General features: G+C 35.6%; 1 protein-coding gene across 1 annotated transcript in view; it reads right to left on the reverse strand.

Annotated features, from left to right (window-relative positions):
- LOC150102040 (synergin gamma-like) overlaps nt 1-20326 on the reverse strand; it is a 228772-nt gene that overhangs the window by 150112 nt on the left and 58334 nt on the right. Inside the window, exon 6 of the mRNA XM_090400155.1 lies at nt 11216-11404. Coding sequence (XP_090256281.1) covers nt 11216-11404 — 189 coding nt within the window. The remainder of the gene's footprint in view (nt 1-11215; nt 11405-20326) is intronic.

A 20326-nucleotide genomic window follows, 5' to 3' on the forward strand; every position in this document is an offset into this window, starting at 1 on the left:
TCATATGTTGCCTATTTTATTGTAATTTCTCCAATGTTGCAGAATATTTAAACTTGCCAAGAAATTATATTCTTGTTTAATCCTTTATCCAAGCATAGGTAAACACAGTTTGCATGTGAAGTATCTTCGCATCAATTGCCTTAGTATTCTATAATATTTGGTTAGAGAGTTTACTGTCTATACAGTACAGTCACTTGAACTTGTACAAACGATGATGGACTTTTGTAACTATGCAGATTTAAGCAAATTTAGTGCTTGCAATTTTACAAGTTATAGCTACATATGAGAAATATAACACCAGCAATTTTAGTGTGTTAAACCCTCAAAATATCACTGTCAAAATTAAAGCAGAAAAAAGCTGCAAACTCATTTAAATTTGAGCAGCTGGACAAATGTGATAGTTTGTTGTTTGTTTATAAACTGCATGTATATGCAGTATTTGAGTAGCTGAAGGAGTAAGCATTTAGATTGCTCGTATAGAAATATTTAACATGCAATGTACAATTTTTGTTAAAGGATCTTATCACCAATTTTAGGCATATCAAATTAAAAGTTTGTGGCTTGTCACTTTTGCTATTGTGAGCACAGGCTACCATACAGATGGAGTCTGAGAGTGGAAACTTGTGAACAAAATGTTTTTCATGCACACATGGGTTGGCAAAAATTAGAGGGAATACTGATCACATGATAATTTAAATCTTTTATATTTGCTTAAATGCAATTACAGAGAATTCTATTTGATAGATAGGCTATTAATTAGCATCAACCTGCAAAATACAAGACTGTAGAAAAGTAAGTTATCGCAGCTAGTATCTGTGACGACTTGCTGATCTGTAACTGAAGTCTGAATTGAATGAGTGAAGTGGAACTTCACTCATTCAATTCAGACTTCTAGGGAAGTAAACCTTGTCTGATCTGTCAAATATTTTGAGATATTCAGCAATATTTTGAAAAAGCTAAATAAATGTTGCTATACATGTAGTCTATTTCCTTTCTTTTAGAATAAAACTACCAGAGTGTACTACTTCTTTTCAGCCATTTTCTGTCCACTGCTGAAGTTCACCAATTATTCTCAACAAAATTTGACAATTCATTACTCCACCTTCTTTTAGGATGTCTTCAGCCTTGTTTCCCTTCTTTTGGAAACCAGTTTGTTAGTATGGTGGTCCATTGCTCATTATCTCTTCTGGATAGACGTCCAGCCCATTTCCATTTTAGTCACTTGTGGTGAAGAATGATGTCAGTGATATGAGTATGGCTTCTTATCTAGGTGTTTCACTTCTTATCTTTTAATGTAATGCCTAGCATCAGCCTCTCCATTTTTCTTTGAGTTGTTGCTAGTTTATTTGTCAGTGCTTTTGTTAGAGACCAAGTTTCACAATCATATGCGATGACTGGAAGTATACACTGGTTAAATGTGTTCCTATTTAAACAGAGTGGGACATCATTGTTTTGAAAAATGCTTTTCAATTTTCTGAATGCACTCCAGGCAAGTTGAACTCTTCTATTTATTTCCTTTTGGAGTCCACAGTTTAGATCAGGGGTCGGCAACTGGAAGCCCACATGCAGCCCAAACGTGCATTTTTGGTGGCCAATAAAAGGTTGACCATACTTACATGGCATGTAGCCTGCATGTTGAATTATTTAAATAATACATTTTATAATATGAATAATAAATTAAAAATAATTTTATACCTACACTTTGTGATATTACCTGCAACTTGGAAATACCAACAAAAGGAAGCTTTTGTTGGTATTATTGAAGATTTACAAACAGAAGTTTCAACAAGGATTTGTTGATTTTCGTAAAAATAACATCGAAATGTGATTATGTTTGAACCCTTTTAATGTCGACATTGATGATGTACCAAGCCAACTACAGACGGAAGAATTACAACAGAATGAAACTTTAAAGAACGCATTTTCATTAAAAAATATCCAAAAAATTTGAAGTATTAATCAGTTTCACAAAGAAGATGATAGTCGCATTTGGAAGCACATACATTTGCGAATAAGCATTTTCTGCCAAGAGTTTTAGAAAAAATAAATTTTCTTCTCGACTGACTGATGAACATTTGCATGCTTCGATTCGAATTTGCACCTCAGGTTATAAAGTGGATATAGATAATTTGGCTAAGAGAAAACAATCACAAAAGTCATAATAAGCAGGGAGACACACATATTGTGATACATAACTATATTACTTTGCTTTTACGTGATAATAACTTTTCACTGAGTTTCATATCTCGTACTTTAAATATTTCTGTTTTTTTTTTTTTTTTTTTTTTTTTAATTGATAACTAAAGTATTTTTTTCACTCACTATTTTCTCTTAATTAACTCTTGTGGCCCAATTATTAAAAACAAAAGTTAAATGTGGTCCGCTAGTCTGAAAAGGTTGCCGATCCCTGGTTTTGACCAATGAGATGACCTAAATATGTATATGAAGAGACTCCTTCCAAGAAATTGTTTTCTATTATTATGTTTTTTGGTGTTACAAAATGATTAAACATGATTTTACTTTTTTCTGTTTATTTTTAGGCCAACTTTTCTGCTTTCATGATATAGGTCTTCTATCGTTATTTTAAGGTCTTTTGGAGTGTTTGCAAAAATTATGATATCATCTGCATATCTTAAGCGTGTTAAGTTTCTATTATTAATTTTCATACCAAAGTTTGTCCAGTTTATATTGTTAAATATTTCTTGAAGGACTACTGTAAAGATTTTGGGTGATAGAGAGGCTCCTTGTCGGACACCTTTTTCAATTGATATTTTATTGCTACTGGTGTGAAGTTGGATTGTTGCAGTGTGGTATATTTCCTGGAGGAGGTCCATATATTCTCCAGGAACTCCCTGATTCTGGAGTGTTATGATTACCATTAGTTTTGATGGAATCAAATTCTTTTTCTCTGTTTAGCCTTTCAATAAAGGCTAAACAGAGAGGCAATTGGTTTTCTTCTGCTTTTTCTATTATTTGTTTTACTGCATGAATATGATCAATTGTGTTAAAGCCTTTATGGAATCCTGCTTGTTCTGCAGGTTGATTTGAGTCTAGAAGAAGGGTTAACCTGTTTGTTATTACTTCTGTGAGAATTTTATACAGATTAGAGAGAATACTAATTGGTCTATAGTTCTTTACTTCTTCCTTGTCTCCTTTTTTAAATAACAGTATTAGAGTAGCATTTTTCCAGTTTTCTGATATTTTCCCTCTTCTAGGCACAATATACAGAACGGTATGCTTCCATCGCTTTCAATAAAACAGCTGATAGTATAAAAGATATATTTCGTGATTACACCACATTTTTTATTATTCAGTTATACGAAACACTGAAATAATAGTTCCCGATAAGTTTCGTAAATCGTAGGATTTACATCTTCAGGGGGTAAATAGTATAACTTAAAGTTTAAACAAGAGAATTAATAAATACAAATCATAACTGTCTGGCTATTCATAAACTCAAATAACAGAATGCAGATATAAAACGTTATTGACATTGAACAATACTGGACGATGTCACGTGTTCATGTTCATACAGTCCGAGCTCAGATTGAGGTAGATTTTTTATTAGAGCTGACCACACTTGATTAATTATTAATTAATTCTCTTGTTTAAACTTTAAGTTATACTATTTACCCCCTGAAGATGTAAATCCTATGATTTACGAAACTTGTCAGGAACTATTATTTCAGTATTTTGTATAACTGAATAATAAAAAATGTGGTGTAATCACCGAAATATATCTTTTGAACCAATTAGCCACAGAAGTCTATGCCTGCAACAGCTGATAGTATATCATACACAAAGAAAAGTTGCTTAGAAACTCATTTCGTCCATCGGATTTTCCCTTCCTCTACCATCTTCCGTAGTCCCCCCCCCCTGCATAAACAATCAGCTCACCTTGGCAATGCTTCTAATTCACTGCTGCTTTCAATTGATGTCCCTATCACTCCACAAACTGATAACTACTCTCTCTCTCTCTCTCTCATGCTAAATTTTCTAGTCAACATACCTAAAAGTGAGGCCAACCTTCTTGGGAGTCTTCAACATTCAAACTCAAACTGGCTTCCATTTTCGCACTGAAGCATCTGCCATCAGCAAATCTGACACAGATTGTCAACCTCCCTTCCAGCATACCTGACAACCACCTCCAATCTGCAAACACAATGTTTCTTCCTAATCAGCTCCTCTTCCAAATACTGTGGATGTCATTTCTCCTTTTAGTAACTCAGGCCATAACTTCATAAAAGTCTTCTTTGCCATGGAATCTTCACCTAACACTTCAGTCTTGTGTCCTTTGGCATGATAAGGGACATCACCTCTGTTTGATGACATCACCTATTTGGATGACCTCTGTGACTTCAACTCCTCCTCCTTTCCATGGTTTGAGTACTGCTTTGGTTCTCCTGATATAAACATCTAGTCAGGCTGAATGACAGAAATTATCCTCACAGGAATGAAGGCTTTCTTCCCTCATTCCACCCAAAGTACCTGGCCACCACAAGCTATGGTTCTCAAAAAGTGGGCCAACAAAGAAAAACAAAAAAATTCAGTATATCATATCATAAGTGGATCAAGACCAAACCCCCAGTGCTCACTCCACCTATATTGAAGCTCACAATAGCTGTAAAATAATCAATATCCAAATCGGATTTTAAAAAGGCCAAATGCTGCAAACTTGCCTTCTGTCCAAATGGCAATCTATTCTTCTGGTCCCATACCAAGACCATTGGGCACAACTTTTGTCCATCCATCTTCTGGTCCCATACCAAGACCATTGGGCACAACTTTTGTCCATCCATCCATCCATGTTTCAGCAATTCTCACATTCAGATGGTACCATAGTCACCTCAGCAAAAGACAAAACCAAACCTCCAGTGCTCACTCCACCTATATTGCAGCTAACAACAGCTGTAAATTGGAAGAGAAGGTTCATGCCAGTAAGTCATTATCAATCTTCTCTTCCAATTCCTGCTTTGATCACATGGGTAAAGTTCTCCCCACTCTACCAAGAACTGCTTACTCTATGTCATCAATAGTCTTCTGCCAAAAAAGAAATGTAAAGAGTCACTGATAACCTGAACAATGATAAGTCATCCACTCCTCATGGTCTCCCACCTATTGCATTAAAAACTTATGCCCAGAACTAATACCTATCCTATATCGCCTCTTCAATCTCTTCTGTTCAACTGGCATCTACTTACAGCATGGAAACAGGTCCAAATCCAGCTTATTAGAAAGAAAGGTGATAAAAGTCAGATGCCAAACTACTGTCTAATTGTTCTCACTTCTTCTCTCTCTAAAGCTATGGAGAAGGTCACTAACTCCCACCACCTGGAGACTTACCAACTAATCAGTGACTAGCAATATGAATTCTGCCTCTCTGGATCTACAGCTGTCTAGCCTTCACCACGCATCTCTGGAGACTCATGTCATGGAAAAATTCAGAGAAGCTCATACAGTTGCCCTTGACATTTCAAATGCATTTGATAAGGTTTGGCACAGGAACCTACTTAGCAAACTGCCATGCTATGGTCTGCTTTCCACCTTCTGCAACTGGATAACCAACTTTCTCTCTGGTCACTCACTATGTATAATGGCAGATGGTTTCCTCTCTTCAGATTTCCATGCCAATGTAGGAGAACCCCAAGGTTTTGTACTTTCACCCACTCTTTTCCTCTTGTATATAAATGACCTATTCTCATAAACTTCAAATCCTATTCATAGTTTAACAGATGACAGTACACTCCATTTCTCCTTTTTGTTTGGCAAACCTTACAGTGCTCAATTGTCAGAACTCTCATGATCTACCATGATCAATGTTCTCAACTCTGATTTCCTAGCTATATTTCAGTGAGGCAAGGACAACCTCTCACAAGAAAGAGCTCACATCCCTTTCCCCTACTTTTGATAATAATCAGATATCCAAATATGATCAGATTTCCTTTCTTGGATTGACCTACACTTCTACCCTTTCCAGCTGAAGGTATAGGTCAGTGTAGCTAAAATACATTTTAAAATGCCAAAGAACTGTGCACTTTTCTGCAGACACTACTTCCCACCTTTATAACCCAACACAAATTCCAAATCTGTCCAACCATGGAATATTGTTCACATATTTGGGGTGGTGCATCAAAATTCTTTCTAAGATTGTAGACAGGGAGTTGAAGTTTAGAGGGAATATTGCAAAGGTAGCCAAAACAGCACCTCAAATTACATGATTGTTCCCCTTTATATAGGGGAACAATAACTTCCCCTATATAAAGCTTTAATAAGGCCACATCTGGACTACTGTATGCAGATCCGAACACAGATTCCATGGAGATGAAGTGGTGGAGAGGATCCAGAGACAAGTGACAAAGTTTGTGGCAGGTCTATGAAATACTTCCTATGAGAACAGACTGATAGTTTGTAGGATTCAAAAACTAGTTGATAGGCAAAATAAGATGAGCCATGATAGAGGCACATCAGCATATCTTGAAAGGATACTGGAACATCAAAAGTAAGTGAGAGTGATATAGTATCTTCATGCTGGTAATAATACAGGACTGAGCTTTAATAGCACTGAAATTTGCTAAGTTGTCATCCCTGACAATGGTGAGGAGATCAGTATTTAAGTCACCAGTTATGGAAGATCATAAGGTTTCAATAATTTCAGTGCCTCAGAGATTCTTGAATAAATAAGAGAAATGGAGGATACTGTCATCCGAAGTCAGAGACGAAGAGAGAGAGAGAAAGAGAGAGAGAGAAGGTAGTTGATGTAAAGAAGGAAGTTTTTTTTTGGGAGGGGGGTTACAGAACCTTGTGTTCAAAGGTGGGTAAGATTAGCAATGAAGTCTGTTGTAGAATTGTGTTGGTGATTGCTAATTAATCAATGAGTCTACAAGCAATGAAAAACCTTGCTGTGGATGACCTTTCGATCACTTTTGAGAATACTGAATCAAGAGTAAAGGGACGATAGTTTGTTGGCTGACCTCTCTTTTTAGGGATGGGCTAGATAAAGGTTAGCTTTCGTGCTTTTGGGTAGATTTCAGGTGAGTATGACAACTTACACAGGTGATACAGGATGGATGTTAATTCTGGAGCAGAGGTTTTGAACACAAGTGGAGGAATACCATCCGGAGAAGGGGTATTAATCAGTATCAATAGGATTTGCCCAATGTCCTGGAGAAAGATCAGAGGAGGCATGCAATGGGCAGTTTGTGGTAGTGCAGGAGGTGATTTGCTTTAGTCATCTAAACAAGAGTTGGAGGATAATACTGATGCAAATAAGTCTACCATATCATTGGGCGAGGTTACAACGGTACCACCAGGATAGGGGAAGAAAGAGAAATGGACACAAGGAAGGGCAGAAGTTATACCCAACCACCTTAGTGCAGGAAGGCTGAACTGATAGTTATGAAAAAGGCAAACTTATTGAACTTCATTCTTACGAAGACTGCTTTGGAACTGTTGATAACCTTTTTCTTTCTTTTTTTTGCACTCGTTTTTTGGGGTAGAGGGTAGTTGTTGAAAGTTTTTCCAACAACTTTCAACAACAAACAAAGTTTTTGGTTTAATCCTTTATCCAAGTGTAAGCAAACAAAGTTTGTGCCTGAAGTATTTTCAAGACTGGGGCAACTTGTGGTAAAGATGGTATAACTTCACATCACTTGCCTCAGTATCCCATCCCATAATGCAAAGCACATCTCCTTGCGAACATGTATAATGCTATGCATTATTATGGGAAGGATCACTACCCAGACCGATTTCGACCTTTATTGAGGTCTTATCAGCAGGAGCCAGACCCAGAATTGATACCAAGTTTAAAGTAATGCAGAAGTCATATTTTTATATACGAGCTGCCATAAAGTGTCCCAACTTATTATTATAATAGTGATATGAAGTCATACCACCTTTATACCACGAGCTGCCCCAGTCCTGAAAATACTTCAGGTGCAAACTTTGTTTTACACTTAGATAAATGATTAAACCAAGTATATAATTTCTTGGTATCTTTAATTTACAGTATAACCAAGTGGAAAAATTTTCATCAACTAACTATCTCTAATCCAAAGTATTATATTATAATAATAAGAGGGTCAAAGCTGTATAACTAAGAGGAGACCTCCACATAGCCTTTAAAGGAATGCAGAGAACCGACCAGGGCTTCTGACCTAATGTCCAAGCCTCACCTTCTCGTGGTGCACCCTGTTGGGTATCTACCTGGATACTGAACGAACAAGGATGGGCTGACAATTTGGGATTTAGCCGACCAAATTGTATTCTTATTGGCTTAAACCAATAACAATACAATTTGGGATTTAGCCGACCAAACTGTATTCTTATTGGCTTAAACCAATATACAAAATGATGGTACAACATCACAAAATTTCACATTGGCTGGGGCTTTGCCCGGTTAAACAAGGCCCTTGTTGTTTTCGCCAGGGAACCAGGGCGAACAGCGAAAAGTCAGCTACTGGAACAAATCTGAAAACACACCCCAACTCAACATCACCAGAGTTAAAGATCGGTACTATACTATCAACATAAGAAGCCTGAATGGCAAAGAAATGGAGCTAGCTGAGGAATTAGATAAGTACCAGATCAACATAATAGGGGTGACTAAAACAAAAAAGACAAAAACTGGTGAGGTTGCTCTGAGCAATAAATACAAAATGTTATATTCAGGCAATGACAATCAAGGAAAAGAAGGAGTAGTCATAGTATTCAACACAAAATACAAGGCTAATCTTCTTGAATGGCAGGCAGTCTCAAGTAGAATGATGTGGGCAAATATCAGAATGGGGAATTAGACAATGACACTTATTTGTGCCTGTGGTCCCACAGAAGGTTCTACTAAGGTAGAAGTGGAGGAATTTTTTGATGATTTAGAGAAAGCAACTAACACAATGAAAAAGGAAAAGTTGGTACTTGTTGGGGATCTAAATAGCAGAGTAGGAAATGATTGTCAGACATACAAAAATGCTTTGGGAAAATTTGTAGAAAAGAGCAAAGCTAATAATAATGGCAAATACCTGTTGGATTTCTGCTCAGGATATGGACTGGTTATTACTAACACAATGTTCCAACATAAAAATATGCACAAATTCACATGGAGAGAAGAGGCAAGGAATAAGAAAAGTCTCATTGACTATGTTAAATGTTTTACTTTTAAATAAATCAGCTACAAGTCTGCAAGATTCCCTGACTAAATTGAATAACTGTTGTAATAGATATGGCATGAAGGTCAGCAATAACAAGACAAAGACAATGGAAATAGCCAGAAGCATTGAAAATGTCAACTGCGTTGTGAATGGAGAATCTGTGGAACAAGTAAAACATTTCAGCTATTTAAGCACGATTTTTAGTGAAAAAAAAAAATCTGAGTATGATAAATTAAATATGGAAATAGGCAACAGAATCAACAAAGCTGGTATGGTAGGAAGTCAAGTGAATAAATTTATATGTATGGAATAAGAGAGAAATTGGTGCAAACACTAAATAGCTATAAAGACAATGTTCAAACCAATTTTAAGAAAATACTTGACCAAAGACTGGAGACTGCAGATATGAAAGTCCTGAGAAAGATTAGGGGCTAGACCAAGCATGTCAAACTCAAAGGCTAACATGGGCCCAAATAAATGATGTTTAAGTTTATGTGGGCCACAAAAAACAAAAACTTCAATTTTCATAAAAACGCAGGTTTATTTTGAAAAGTACAGCATAAAAAAAGAACAAGGACAACGATAAAATTAATGTTTTCTCCCTGACACTTGGCATCTCTTCTCTGCTACTATCTTTCCTACTTCGGGGGAAATCTTGTTCGCAGTGATTACTTTCAAAACTGAAAAAGGAAATGCATGCAACATGGCTAGATGTAGTAATCACTTTCATCGGCAAATGTTTGGCTGGGCCGCAAAAATATTCGTCGCGGGCCGAGAGTTTGACACCCATGGGCTAGACAGATGGCATTAATGGCAATATCATATTAAAAACAAGGAAATTAGGAAAGAATTTTATATTGTTAGCATCCAGGAATGTGTTAGCAGAGCTAATCTCAGGTTATATGGTTCACTTAAACAGAGTGTTCTCTGCCAGGTTGGTAGGAAAAAGATCCAGAGGGAGACCAAGATATAGGTGGATTGATACAATAAAAAGTGCCTTAGAAGATAGAAATATAAGATCTGACAATGTTGTAGTTGACAGGTAACAGATTGATTTAGAGGGAAACTGTAGATAGGAACTCAATAATGATGTAAATTTTTCATCTAGTACTATCATATCCTGTACACCCCTTGAGGGTACATGTCAGGAATTTGATGATGATACCTCCAATAGTTCCCCATATATGGGGACCTTAAGAAGAGGGCAACTGATTGTTGATATGATAGCAAAAATGAAAATGCATAAACATTGAGTAAAGAAAGTACAGAAGTTTCCAAATGGCAGATTTTGCACTCAAAGAAACTTCAATGTTTTTTTCCTTCTAATTTTCAAACAATAGTTAAAAGTTAGTTCAAAAGGTTTCAAAACAAAGAATTCAATACTCTCAACACTTCAATGAGAAACTGATGAAAAACAATGACTGATTCAGCCAGAGAAGTACATGAAGCTGTCTGCATGTTCAGAGAAATTAGTATTATTGCATATTAAGTATTATTAGTAGTATTACTGCACTTAGAGAAATAAGTCCTTGCATTTTGGGGTATTCATAGTGAAGAATTTATGGAGAGACAACACATGTGTTAGAATAATTACTTTACTTATAATTAGGAAGTAACAATTGATGTTTAGACCTCTGTATTGAGGTCATCATCATCTTAAAAAAATAAATATATAAATAAAAATTTTCACCAGAGGCCAGGCTAGGATAAACTCTAAACAAACATTCAGATTCATCTCACTTTTGTGTAGTGTCATGTAGTTTGTGTTCTGTACATATGATGATGATGACCTCAATATAGAGGTCGAAACGTCGACTGTTATTTTCTTAATTATAAGTAAAGTAATTATTCTAACACATGTATTGTCTCCCCAATAAATTCTTCACTATGAATGCTGACCATTGTGTAACCTTAAAAGAAAGCAATTTGGGGTAGTCTGCATTTATATATGTGTATACACATGTGTGTGTTTGAAAATAATTTTGCTGAGTTTGACCTTTGAGAAACAGTGCTTTGAATGCTTTATATAATATAAGAAATGATGGGTAATGACTAACTGAAAATCTACTTACTTGCCTTTGGAACTATAAACACATCATCTAATCCTTTCACATTTTTCCAGTCTCTAGATTTCTCACTGGAAGCAAAAGTTGTAGTTTGCTGAAATGCTGGTTTGATATCTTTGACTAAAGGCTTCTGAAAAGTTTTAGCTTTCTGTGGTCCAGTAAAATCTGAACATTCCAGCATCATGCTATCTAAAGCTATAGAAAAAAAAAAAATTATGATTAGAAAGCAATAATTTAAAACATATTTTTTAAAAGGAAGGATAATAACATCCATCTGCTTTATATACCAAAGAGGTAAAAATATTCGTTATTTCTAAAAATTTTCAAAAGTGATAACTTACAAAGTTAAATAAAATTCATCAAGAGTTGTCCTAATATTGTACTACATAAAAGGCAAACTCCAAAGCATTCTCAGGTACCTTTTATTCATATGTTTAATTAAGGGACTCACACTGGCCAGATCAATTTTGAAATATCGTTTTTTAATGAAGACCAGACAAAAACTCAGAATTCTAAAGCAATTATGGTCGAAAGTTATATTTTTTTGTAAGTGAAGTGTTGATTATTGTGAAAACTGAACAATGAATGTCCCTTAAAAGTTTCAACTTAGCAACTTTTACACTTCTACTAGCCTTATTAAATCATTTTAACTTTTAAAGTTCAATGCATTTGCTAAATAGGCACCTGCAAAGTTTCATAGGGTGTTTTGTATTTTATTGGGGTAATATATTTTGTTGTGATCAAAGACAAAATAGTGGTGAGTGAAATTATTACAACAGACAGTTTTTAAGTCAAATGTAGCAAGCAGTGCAGATTTCTCTATGATGATTTTTTTGTTGGGAATATAATGTGAATGTCAGGAGAGTGGTGGAAGATGTGTATATTGAGATGATGAATAAGAGAAATGAGAAAGTGCAATCTTCTAATGAATTGTGAGGATGAACTGAGGCATCAGTGATGGACAAAGAGTAGAAATTAGCGAGTAGCTTAAGTTTGCAAGTGGTAGCAAGCAGAAGTGTGAAAAAGATTATGTGCTGGTAAAGAAGAGTTTGAATTAAAGTGAGAAAGAGAGTGCAATATGATCAAGAATCTGGTTGCTAAGAAAAAAAGAGGATATGATTGATGAAAAGGAAAGAACAACTGCTGAAAGAAAGAAGACACAAGTGTTGAGAAGAAACAGTATGCATAATGACAATTAAGGAAGTGCATTTAAAATGAATGAAATTAACGGGATAATTCATTACACTGATGGTAAAAATTTAAACAAGTTAACATCTCCAGGGAAATCATCTCATAAAAATTGCAGTTTCTTGGAGCATGTTTGCAAACAGATGATTTCCTTAAGGACCATCAGTACAGAGTACTTCACCTGGAAGAATATTATACAACCAAATACAAGAAACAGCCATAGGAGTCCTATTTCACTGGCTTTAGCTGATTACTTTATGGAACATCTGAAAACCAACTTTTCAGCACCCTTTTTCTTCAACTCATATCTGCCTTCATTTTGTGGATGATATTCACAGTATGGTCCCATTCTGAAGCAGATTTACTTCAATTTTTGGACAAATTAAACCCCTTATATACCCACATCAAGTTCACTATTGAACAAGAGTCCAAAAACAATCTTCCCTTAATGGATACCTTAATAACACTACAGGCAATACTGAATTTTCCATTTATTGGAAACATTCCTTCAATGGCAGGTACATCCACCTAACTTCACATCACCACTTATCACAAAAGACAGATATTATCAAGAGTCTTGTTCAAAGTGCTTGCAAAATTTATAATTCGGAGTCTCTTCTATTAGAAGAATTTAATAAAATAAAAATCTCATTGGCCTTTATCAAGTAATGCAAGTTGACCGTTATTTAAGGTGTGGCTAGATAGGTTGATCACATGAACATTGCTTGCATGTGGTTGGTCGCTCCTCCTCTCGCTTGTTTGTTGTTCACTGTTGGAATTATTTGATGGGGAAGCGAGATCCTGATTGGTTAGATTTGTATGATTGACATTTTAATTTTGACGTTTTAAAATATGAGATTTAGCCTTAAGTTTTTCTTTATTACATTCCAGAATATGTTTAGCTCAATTATCAGTGATTCTTTCAAGCACATTTAAAATATCTGCATTCATATAACTAGAGAGTTCAGATTATAAATTTAAAACTTGTTTTTGGGTCATCGCTAGATTTCTGCAGGCTGCTTGAATGATAAAGGCCTAAACTTCACAGTAGCACCTAGAACTGTTAATAAACTGGATGTTACATACCACATAGAAAGAGGCATTAAATCTCTTCCAAATAATATAGATGATAAAGTTTGTTTAGAAACCAGCAATGTTTTGAATAAAAAGAAAACCATATGTAGCAATTTGACAAAAACAGAACTAGCAGCAATCAAGTCATTAAAAGCTAATCAAAATATAATTATAACAAAAGCGGACAAAGGTAATGCCACGGTCATCCTTGACAGATCAACTTACAACTAGTCTCTGATAACAGCACCTATCAGCTTGTGAACTATAATCTGACCAACAGGATAATAAAGAAAAAAACTGTAAAATTACTTAAGTCTGTCACCTCTTGGCCATCAGACACTGTTAGAAAACTAATACCTCATTACACTCGTTCTCCCAGAATATACGGTGTTCTCAAGATACACAAACATAACTCTGCTTCAGCCGATGGTTGAGGTAATAGACAGCCCTAATTATCACCTAGCCAAGAAATTAGAGTCAACATTCAAGGAGTGTTGCAGTAAGCCTATACACACCGGCCAATATACACATGCTAACTCATATCACCACCCTTCGCAAAAATTTGAAGTCCTCAACACCCTCAAAAAACAGAGCTAACAATTTGCTCTAATGAACAAACTATTAAACAAGAATTAAAAATTATTAGCAATACATTTATAAATAACAGATATAATAAAAATACTATTAATAAAATTCTTCAAAAAACTTCATCCAAAAATAATATAGATTACAGTAAAACCATAACACTCCCATATATTAAAAGGTTATCAGAAAAAATTAATAGAATACTACGGCACTATAATCTTAATGCCACTTTTAAACCACCTTTAAAATTAAAAAACATATTCAACACCTCTAAGGATCCCCCCCCCTTGGCACACCCTGGAGTTTATTGCATCTACTGCACCTGTAACTTACCATATATTGGGGAAATATAAGGTAAGTTACAGGTGCAGGTAAGTTACTGGACGTACAAATCCCTATCCGTAAAAAAGAACACAAACAACACATTAAATATAATAATTTTGGTGAAGCAGGCCTCTCAGATCACGCTCTTAACACCCTACATGAATTGATTGGAAAAGTACTTGTTCTTTGTCATACAAAAACTTGGTATGGAAATTAAAAAAGGCCTGTGAAATTTTGATTAACCACCCCTAATCTTAATAATAATGGGAGGCTTAAAAATCCCAAGAATTTGGCTGGCACACATTCAGCCTACTTAGTTTCCAGCAAACCCTGATTTTAGGACTCGAAGGAATTTTCATTTTTTATTGGCCACTATCCATACCAGTTGCAATTTAGATGTATATTTATATAAGTAATTTTATTTTCTATTTATTTATTTATCTATTATTACTCTCCAGCTTAATTAACTTTGTAATCTAAAAGATAATAATAACAACAGGACTCTAGCTGATGTAGTGAAGTTTTTTTTTTTTTAAACACCAGAGGTAAGCCAAATAGTTTTAACGGTTGATCAGTAACTTTAGCATGCCATGTAGATTGTAGTGCAGTTTATGGAAGTTTTTTCACTTGGCTATGCTATTAATTATATATTGGGTTTTATCCTTTATCCAAGTGTTAGCAAACAAAGTTTGCACCTGAAGTACTATAAGGACTCATGTTAAAGGGGGTATAAAGGATAAAACCCAATATATAATTAGTAGCATAGCCAAGTGAAAAAACTTCCATAAACTTATCTCTAATCCAGAGAATTTTAATAATAGGGTGTGACACTCTTTGGCAACTCGTATAGGTAAATATGACTTCTCCATTACTTCCACTTTAGTATCACCACCTCTGGGTCTGGTTCCCACTGATGAGACCTCAATAAAGGTCGAAACCGGTCTGGGTAGAGGCCCTTCCCTTAATGCATAGCATTATACATGTCCACAAGGAGATGTGCTTTGCATTATGGGAGATACTAAGGCAAGTGATGAGAACTCATATCACCTTTACCATGAGTTGCCCCAGTCCTGAAAGTACTTCAGGTGCAAACTTTGTTTGCTAACACTTGGATGAAGGATAAAACCCAATATATAATTGTAGTGCAGTTTGTTTCTTTGTATATATATGTATACTCCAGAACACGACCTAAATGTGAAAGTTGAAACGCCGAGTGTATATTTTGGTTTATATTAAACTAAAGTTTTACTCTAACACGGTAGATGTATCCATAAGTTTCATAATGTCATCAATTTCTAATTATAGATCTCTGTAAAATCTCTTAATGTCTTCATCTACACTCTACACAGTGGGTGCATATACTTGAATGGTTGTGATATTAAATGGCTGGGCACTGAATCTTGCAACCAGTATCCTTTCACTAACTGGTTTGTATCCTATCATTGTGACAAGCCTTGTTACTTAGCAGGAAATCTATGCCTGCTTCATGCTTACTTTCATTTCCTGACCAGAGAACTCTTCCACCATTTGTTTCTCCCGACAGTGCCCATCTCATTTCTGAAATACCCAAGATGTCCATCTGTATTTCTTTATGAAGCAACTGCAATTTTCCAGTTGCAGATAGTGTATGGACATTTCGTGTACCTATTGATACCCCATCCCTTACAGGCTTGAGTTTGATTTTTTTGTCTTTGTTTTCAGCAGCTGATTTTTCGATCCAACCCTGATTGCTCGATTGGGGACGTGGACCTTGTTTGACCGGGCAACGTCCGAGCCAGCACGAGTCTTTTCTCTTGTTCTTTGGCATCAGATTTCAATCATATTTTCTTTTTACTGTCAGTACATTGACACTTATCTGACAAACCCTCAGTCTTCCTTGAAGAGCTTGGGAGAGAGAGATGTAAAAAGGAGCATATAGGTTGTCAAATTATATTCCTGTTAATCCTTTACCCAAGTGTAAATAAACAATTATTGTGTGTAAAATATCTTACAGAATAGGCTATTTATTTTTAGAGGTTGGTGACTTCACATCAATTACTAAACTAAAAGTTTATCCACTGCCTAAAGGACTACTACTAAACTCAAATGAGTAGTAAGAATTACATGTTGGTAGTTCATGGCAATTTGTTTAACAGCATTGATTCATAACACAACACTTCTCACAGTACACAAACAGACAATTCAGATAACAGTAAAACCAATTTAAAAAATAGTTGACAGACAAAAGAAAGAACTAGAGTCCTATTGGGCCAGGGAATGCAGAGAATACTGATGGTGAAATGTTTAGGCAACTTAGTTGGGCATGTAAAAAGAAGGTGATCCTGATGGGAGACTTTAATTACAGGAATATAGACTGGAAGGAGAAGATTGTGTATGGGAACAAGGAAAGCAAGTTTGTGGAATTTCTGAGAGATAAGTATCTTAGGCAGCACGTGATTGAAGAAACTAGAGGCTTTAATGTTTTGGAAATTTTTGGTGATAACGTCACAAGATGTAGTTGTTAATGAAGTGTTGACACTGATGCCAGTATGGTGAGAATGATCATGAGATACTTTTTTGGGGAAGTGATGAAACAAGAAAAGATCACTTTTTTACACTGGATCATTTACATCAGCATATATCATACTGGTGTAAATGATCCGGTGCAATATATAGAAGAGAGGCAAGTATTAGGAGAATTGGAAGTGGAAGAAACAGAGGTGTATCAGATGTTGGTTGGGTTAGATGTGAATAAGGCTGTGGGAATGGATGACATATCACCACATATTCTTAAGGAATGTGCACCACAGTTGGCTATGCCCTTGACCTGGTTATTTAATGAAAGTCTTGCAGTGGGCAGGGTTCCTAAGGAGTGGAAAGAAGGCAAAATAGTACCACCCCACAAGAATGGTTCTATGACAGAAGTCTCCAACTATGGGCCAGTCCGTATAACTGTGGTTGTGGTCAAGATGTTGGAGAGATTGGTAAGGAATAGAATACAGGATTGGGTGGATGGACATAGCATTCTTTATGATGGTCAGCATGGATTTGTAAAGATTAGGTCCTGTTTTAGTAATTTACTTGCATTTTATGATAAGGTGACAAGTGTGTTAGATAATGGAGAATCATATACAGTGATATTCTTAGACTTTGCAAAAGCATTTGATAGATTACTACATGATAAGTTGGTGTACAAGCTGCAGAGGATGGGAATAGATAATATATTGGTTAGATGAATCAGAGACTGGATCTCTGAATGATAATAGCAGGTTGTGAACGATACCAACAGGTTGTGGAGCAGTGTCTCAAAAAAGGAGGGTAACCAGTGGCATGCTCCAGGGTTCTGTTCTTGGGCCCCTGCTGTTTAACTTGTTTGTAAATGATATACCATGTGGACTGATTGGGGATCTTCAGTTATTTGCTGATGATGCAAAGTTGGGAAGAATTATAAGCAGCACTGCTAATGTTAAATCCCTTCAGGAAGATTTGAATAGACTTCTTACTTGGACAGAGTTGGGTTGTAGTCTTAATATCAATAAGTGCAAGGTGTTGCATTTTGGAGTGCAGAAATATAAGACTGTGTACTATATCGATGGTGATGTACTGCAGGAAATGGATGAGATTAGAGATTTGGGAGTGATGGTTGACAGAAGACTGAAGTTTAGAAGGCATATTGCTAGTGTTGCAAGGGCTGCACATTATAGTGTTGTTATGATAAGAAGTACTCTAAAATCTTACATTTTATGCCTGGATAAGGAAGTGGTTGTGCACTGTATAAGGCACTGGTCAGACCACACTTAGGCTATTGTGCTCAGATCTGGTCACCTGGTTTTCAATGTGATGTGGAGACATTGGAGAGAATCTAGAGACGAGTGAGTAAAACAACATCAGGAGTTTGGAATGCTGCTATGGAGAGAGGTTGATGAAATGTGGATTGCAGAGTTTGGTGGATAGAAGGAAGAGAGGCAAGAGGATTTTATCAGATTAATCTAGAAGGGATTATAAAAAGAGTAGAAGGTGAGAGGGAAAGAACCAGAGGTCATTCCTGGAAGTTGTGTAAAAGTGTAGTGAAGAAGGGTGTGAGGAGTAGATTTTTTACATGGAGAATTGTCAGTGAATGGAACACATTACCAGAGTGTGTTGTTAATGCAAGGAGTATTAAGGATTCTAAGATTCTATATGTTGTCAGTTGAATGAACCTCCCATGATGAGTCTGTCGACTCCACGGAGGATGTAATAATAATAGAGTATTAATATGATCTTAAAATGTCTCCCAGATTTTTAGTAAATTGATAAAGCCATACTTGATGTTCAGGGAATGTTTTAAAGCTGCTGCTGCTGCTGATTCCAAAAACACTCTCTCTCTCTCTCTCTTTCTCTGACTTATGATTTCTCTGTAGCACTTTTGTTTTCTTAAATTTGATCCTGTGTAAAAGAGTATCCAAGGCATAGTTTGCTATGCCTGACTTGCCATAATGATGATGCCAAATGTATTTTTATGTTCTTCCAGGCAGATGTCAACAGTTCATAGTAAGCCAGGTCACAAATACAGGGCACTTCATACATGCCTGGACGTGATAAAGGAGAGAATTTGCTCTTAGGTGAACAGATGAGAGTTGCCAATTTGATATATGGTTTAAATGTGGTAAGGAGTTGATATTTATTAAGCACTAAATATCTTTTCAGCTGTACCCTGAATATATGGGATTGTAACAGTTCTGCTGTAGTCTTGTGTATTAGGCAATGAAAGAGATTTTCAAGATGTATTTAGTATTATTTTGTCTATTCTTTGGGGATTATAGTCATTGGCTAAAAAAAAAAGTGTGATACAAGGGAGTGATTGAGTTCAGTGGTAAGAGCACTGTCATCTCTTCTGATGACAATGTTATTAGGATACCATATTGTTGAACTGGATGATGGTGTAATTGTTTGTGCAAATATCTCTCTGTATGTGTAGGTTTTCTATGGAAACCTGTATATGGAAATATGACATATGCATGACTTGATCCTTGGTATCACCTCTGGGTCTGGCTCCCACTGATGAGACCTCAATAAAGGCTTGAAAAAAAAAAAAAAAAAAAAAAAAAAAAAACATGGTTACATATTATTTCTGGAAAATTTTCCATGTTACTCCTCTAAATAGAGGAGTAACATGCCAATGACACCATAAAAGGAGTACTCCTAAACAAAAATAGGCAAAATAGCCATAAAAATTAAAACATATTTAGTCTTATATACATAGCATTAATTAACATGTTATAAATTTCCAAACTTTTATTGTTGTAGACATAAAAAAAGAAAAGTGTTTGCACCTAGAGGACACATTATATTTTATTCCCTCAAGAAAGGTACTATTAGCCACTTCAAGAGGAACAATATATTAATCTGTGTGTTACCAAAACAACTTCAACAAATTCCTTTTCAAGAGGAACTGGAATCATTACACTCCGCCATTTCTCTATCAATGTACTTGTAATCTGGAAAAGGACGGTCTTGATGGCCCTGAAAGGGAATATTTTTGTTTCCATACTGTTCAATATTTATATATCTTGAGCTGTATGGAATGACTTAAAACAAGGCTGAATGCACAAAGCAGTTTTACATTCTGGAGACCAGATTGTCTCCTTTCTGATTTTTTTAAAGCAGGCATGACATTTGCGTGCAGCATTTATTTATTTATTTATTTCGTGAGTGGTAAAGTATCCGAGAAATAGAGTTAGCAGAGTTCAACTACAGAAGTCTGGAAAGATTGCGTTTTTCCCGCTTGCTGAAGAAGGACCATAAACTTGTAGCAATACTTTGGCAATTTCTACTCTGTAATCTAGATAGTTATGGTAGACATATATTTTCTTGTACAGGAGGAAACTGTTCTGAATAATAAAATCCAATATATGTCCAAACACTTTTTTGTAATTTTTTTATGCTGTTTCCTCATTATAGAGTAAAATCTACTAATTACATCCATAG

The sequence above is a fragment of the Typopeltis vanoorti genome, chromosome 11 (assembly GCF_054136105.1).
Source record: "Typopeltis vanoorti isolate ZY-2024b chromosome 11, IOZ_Tvanoo_1.0, whole genome shotgun sequence".
Taxonomy (NCBI): Eukaryota; Metazoa; Arthropoda; class Arachnida; order Uropygi; family Thelyphonidae; genus Typopeltis; species Typopeltis vanoorti.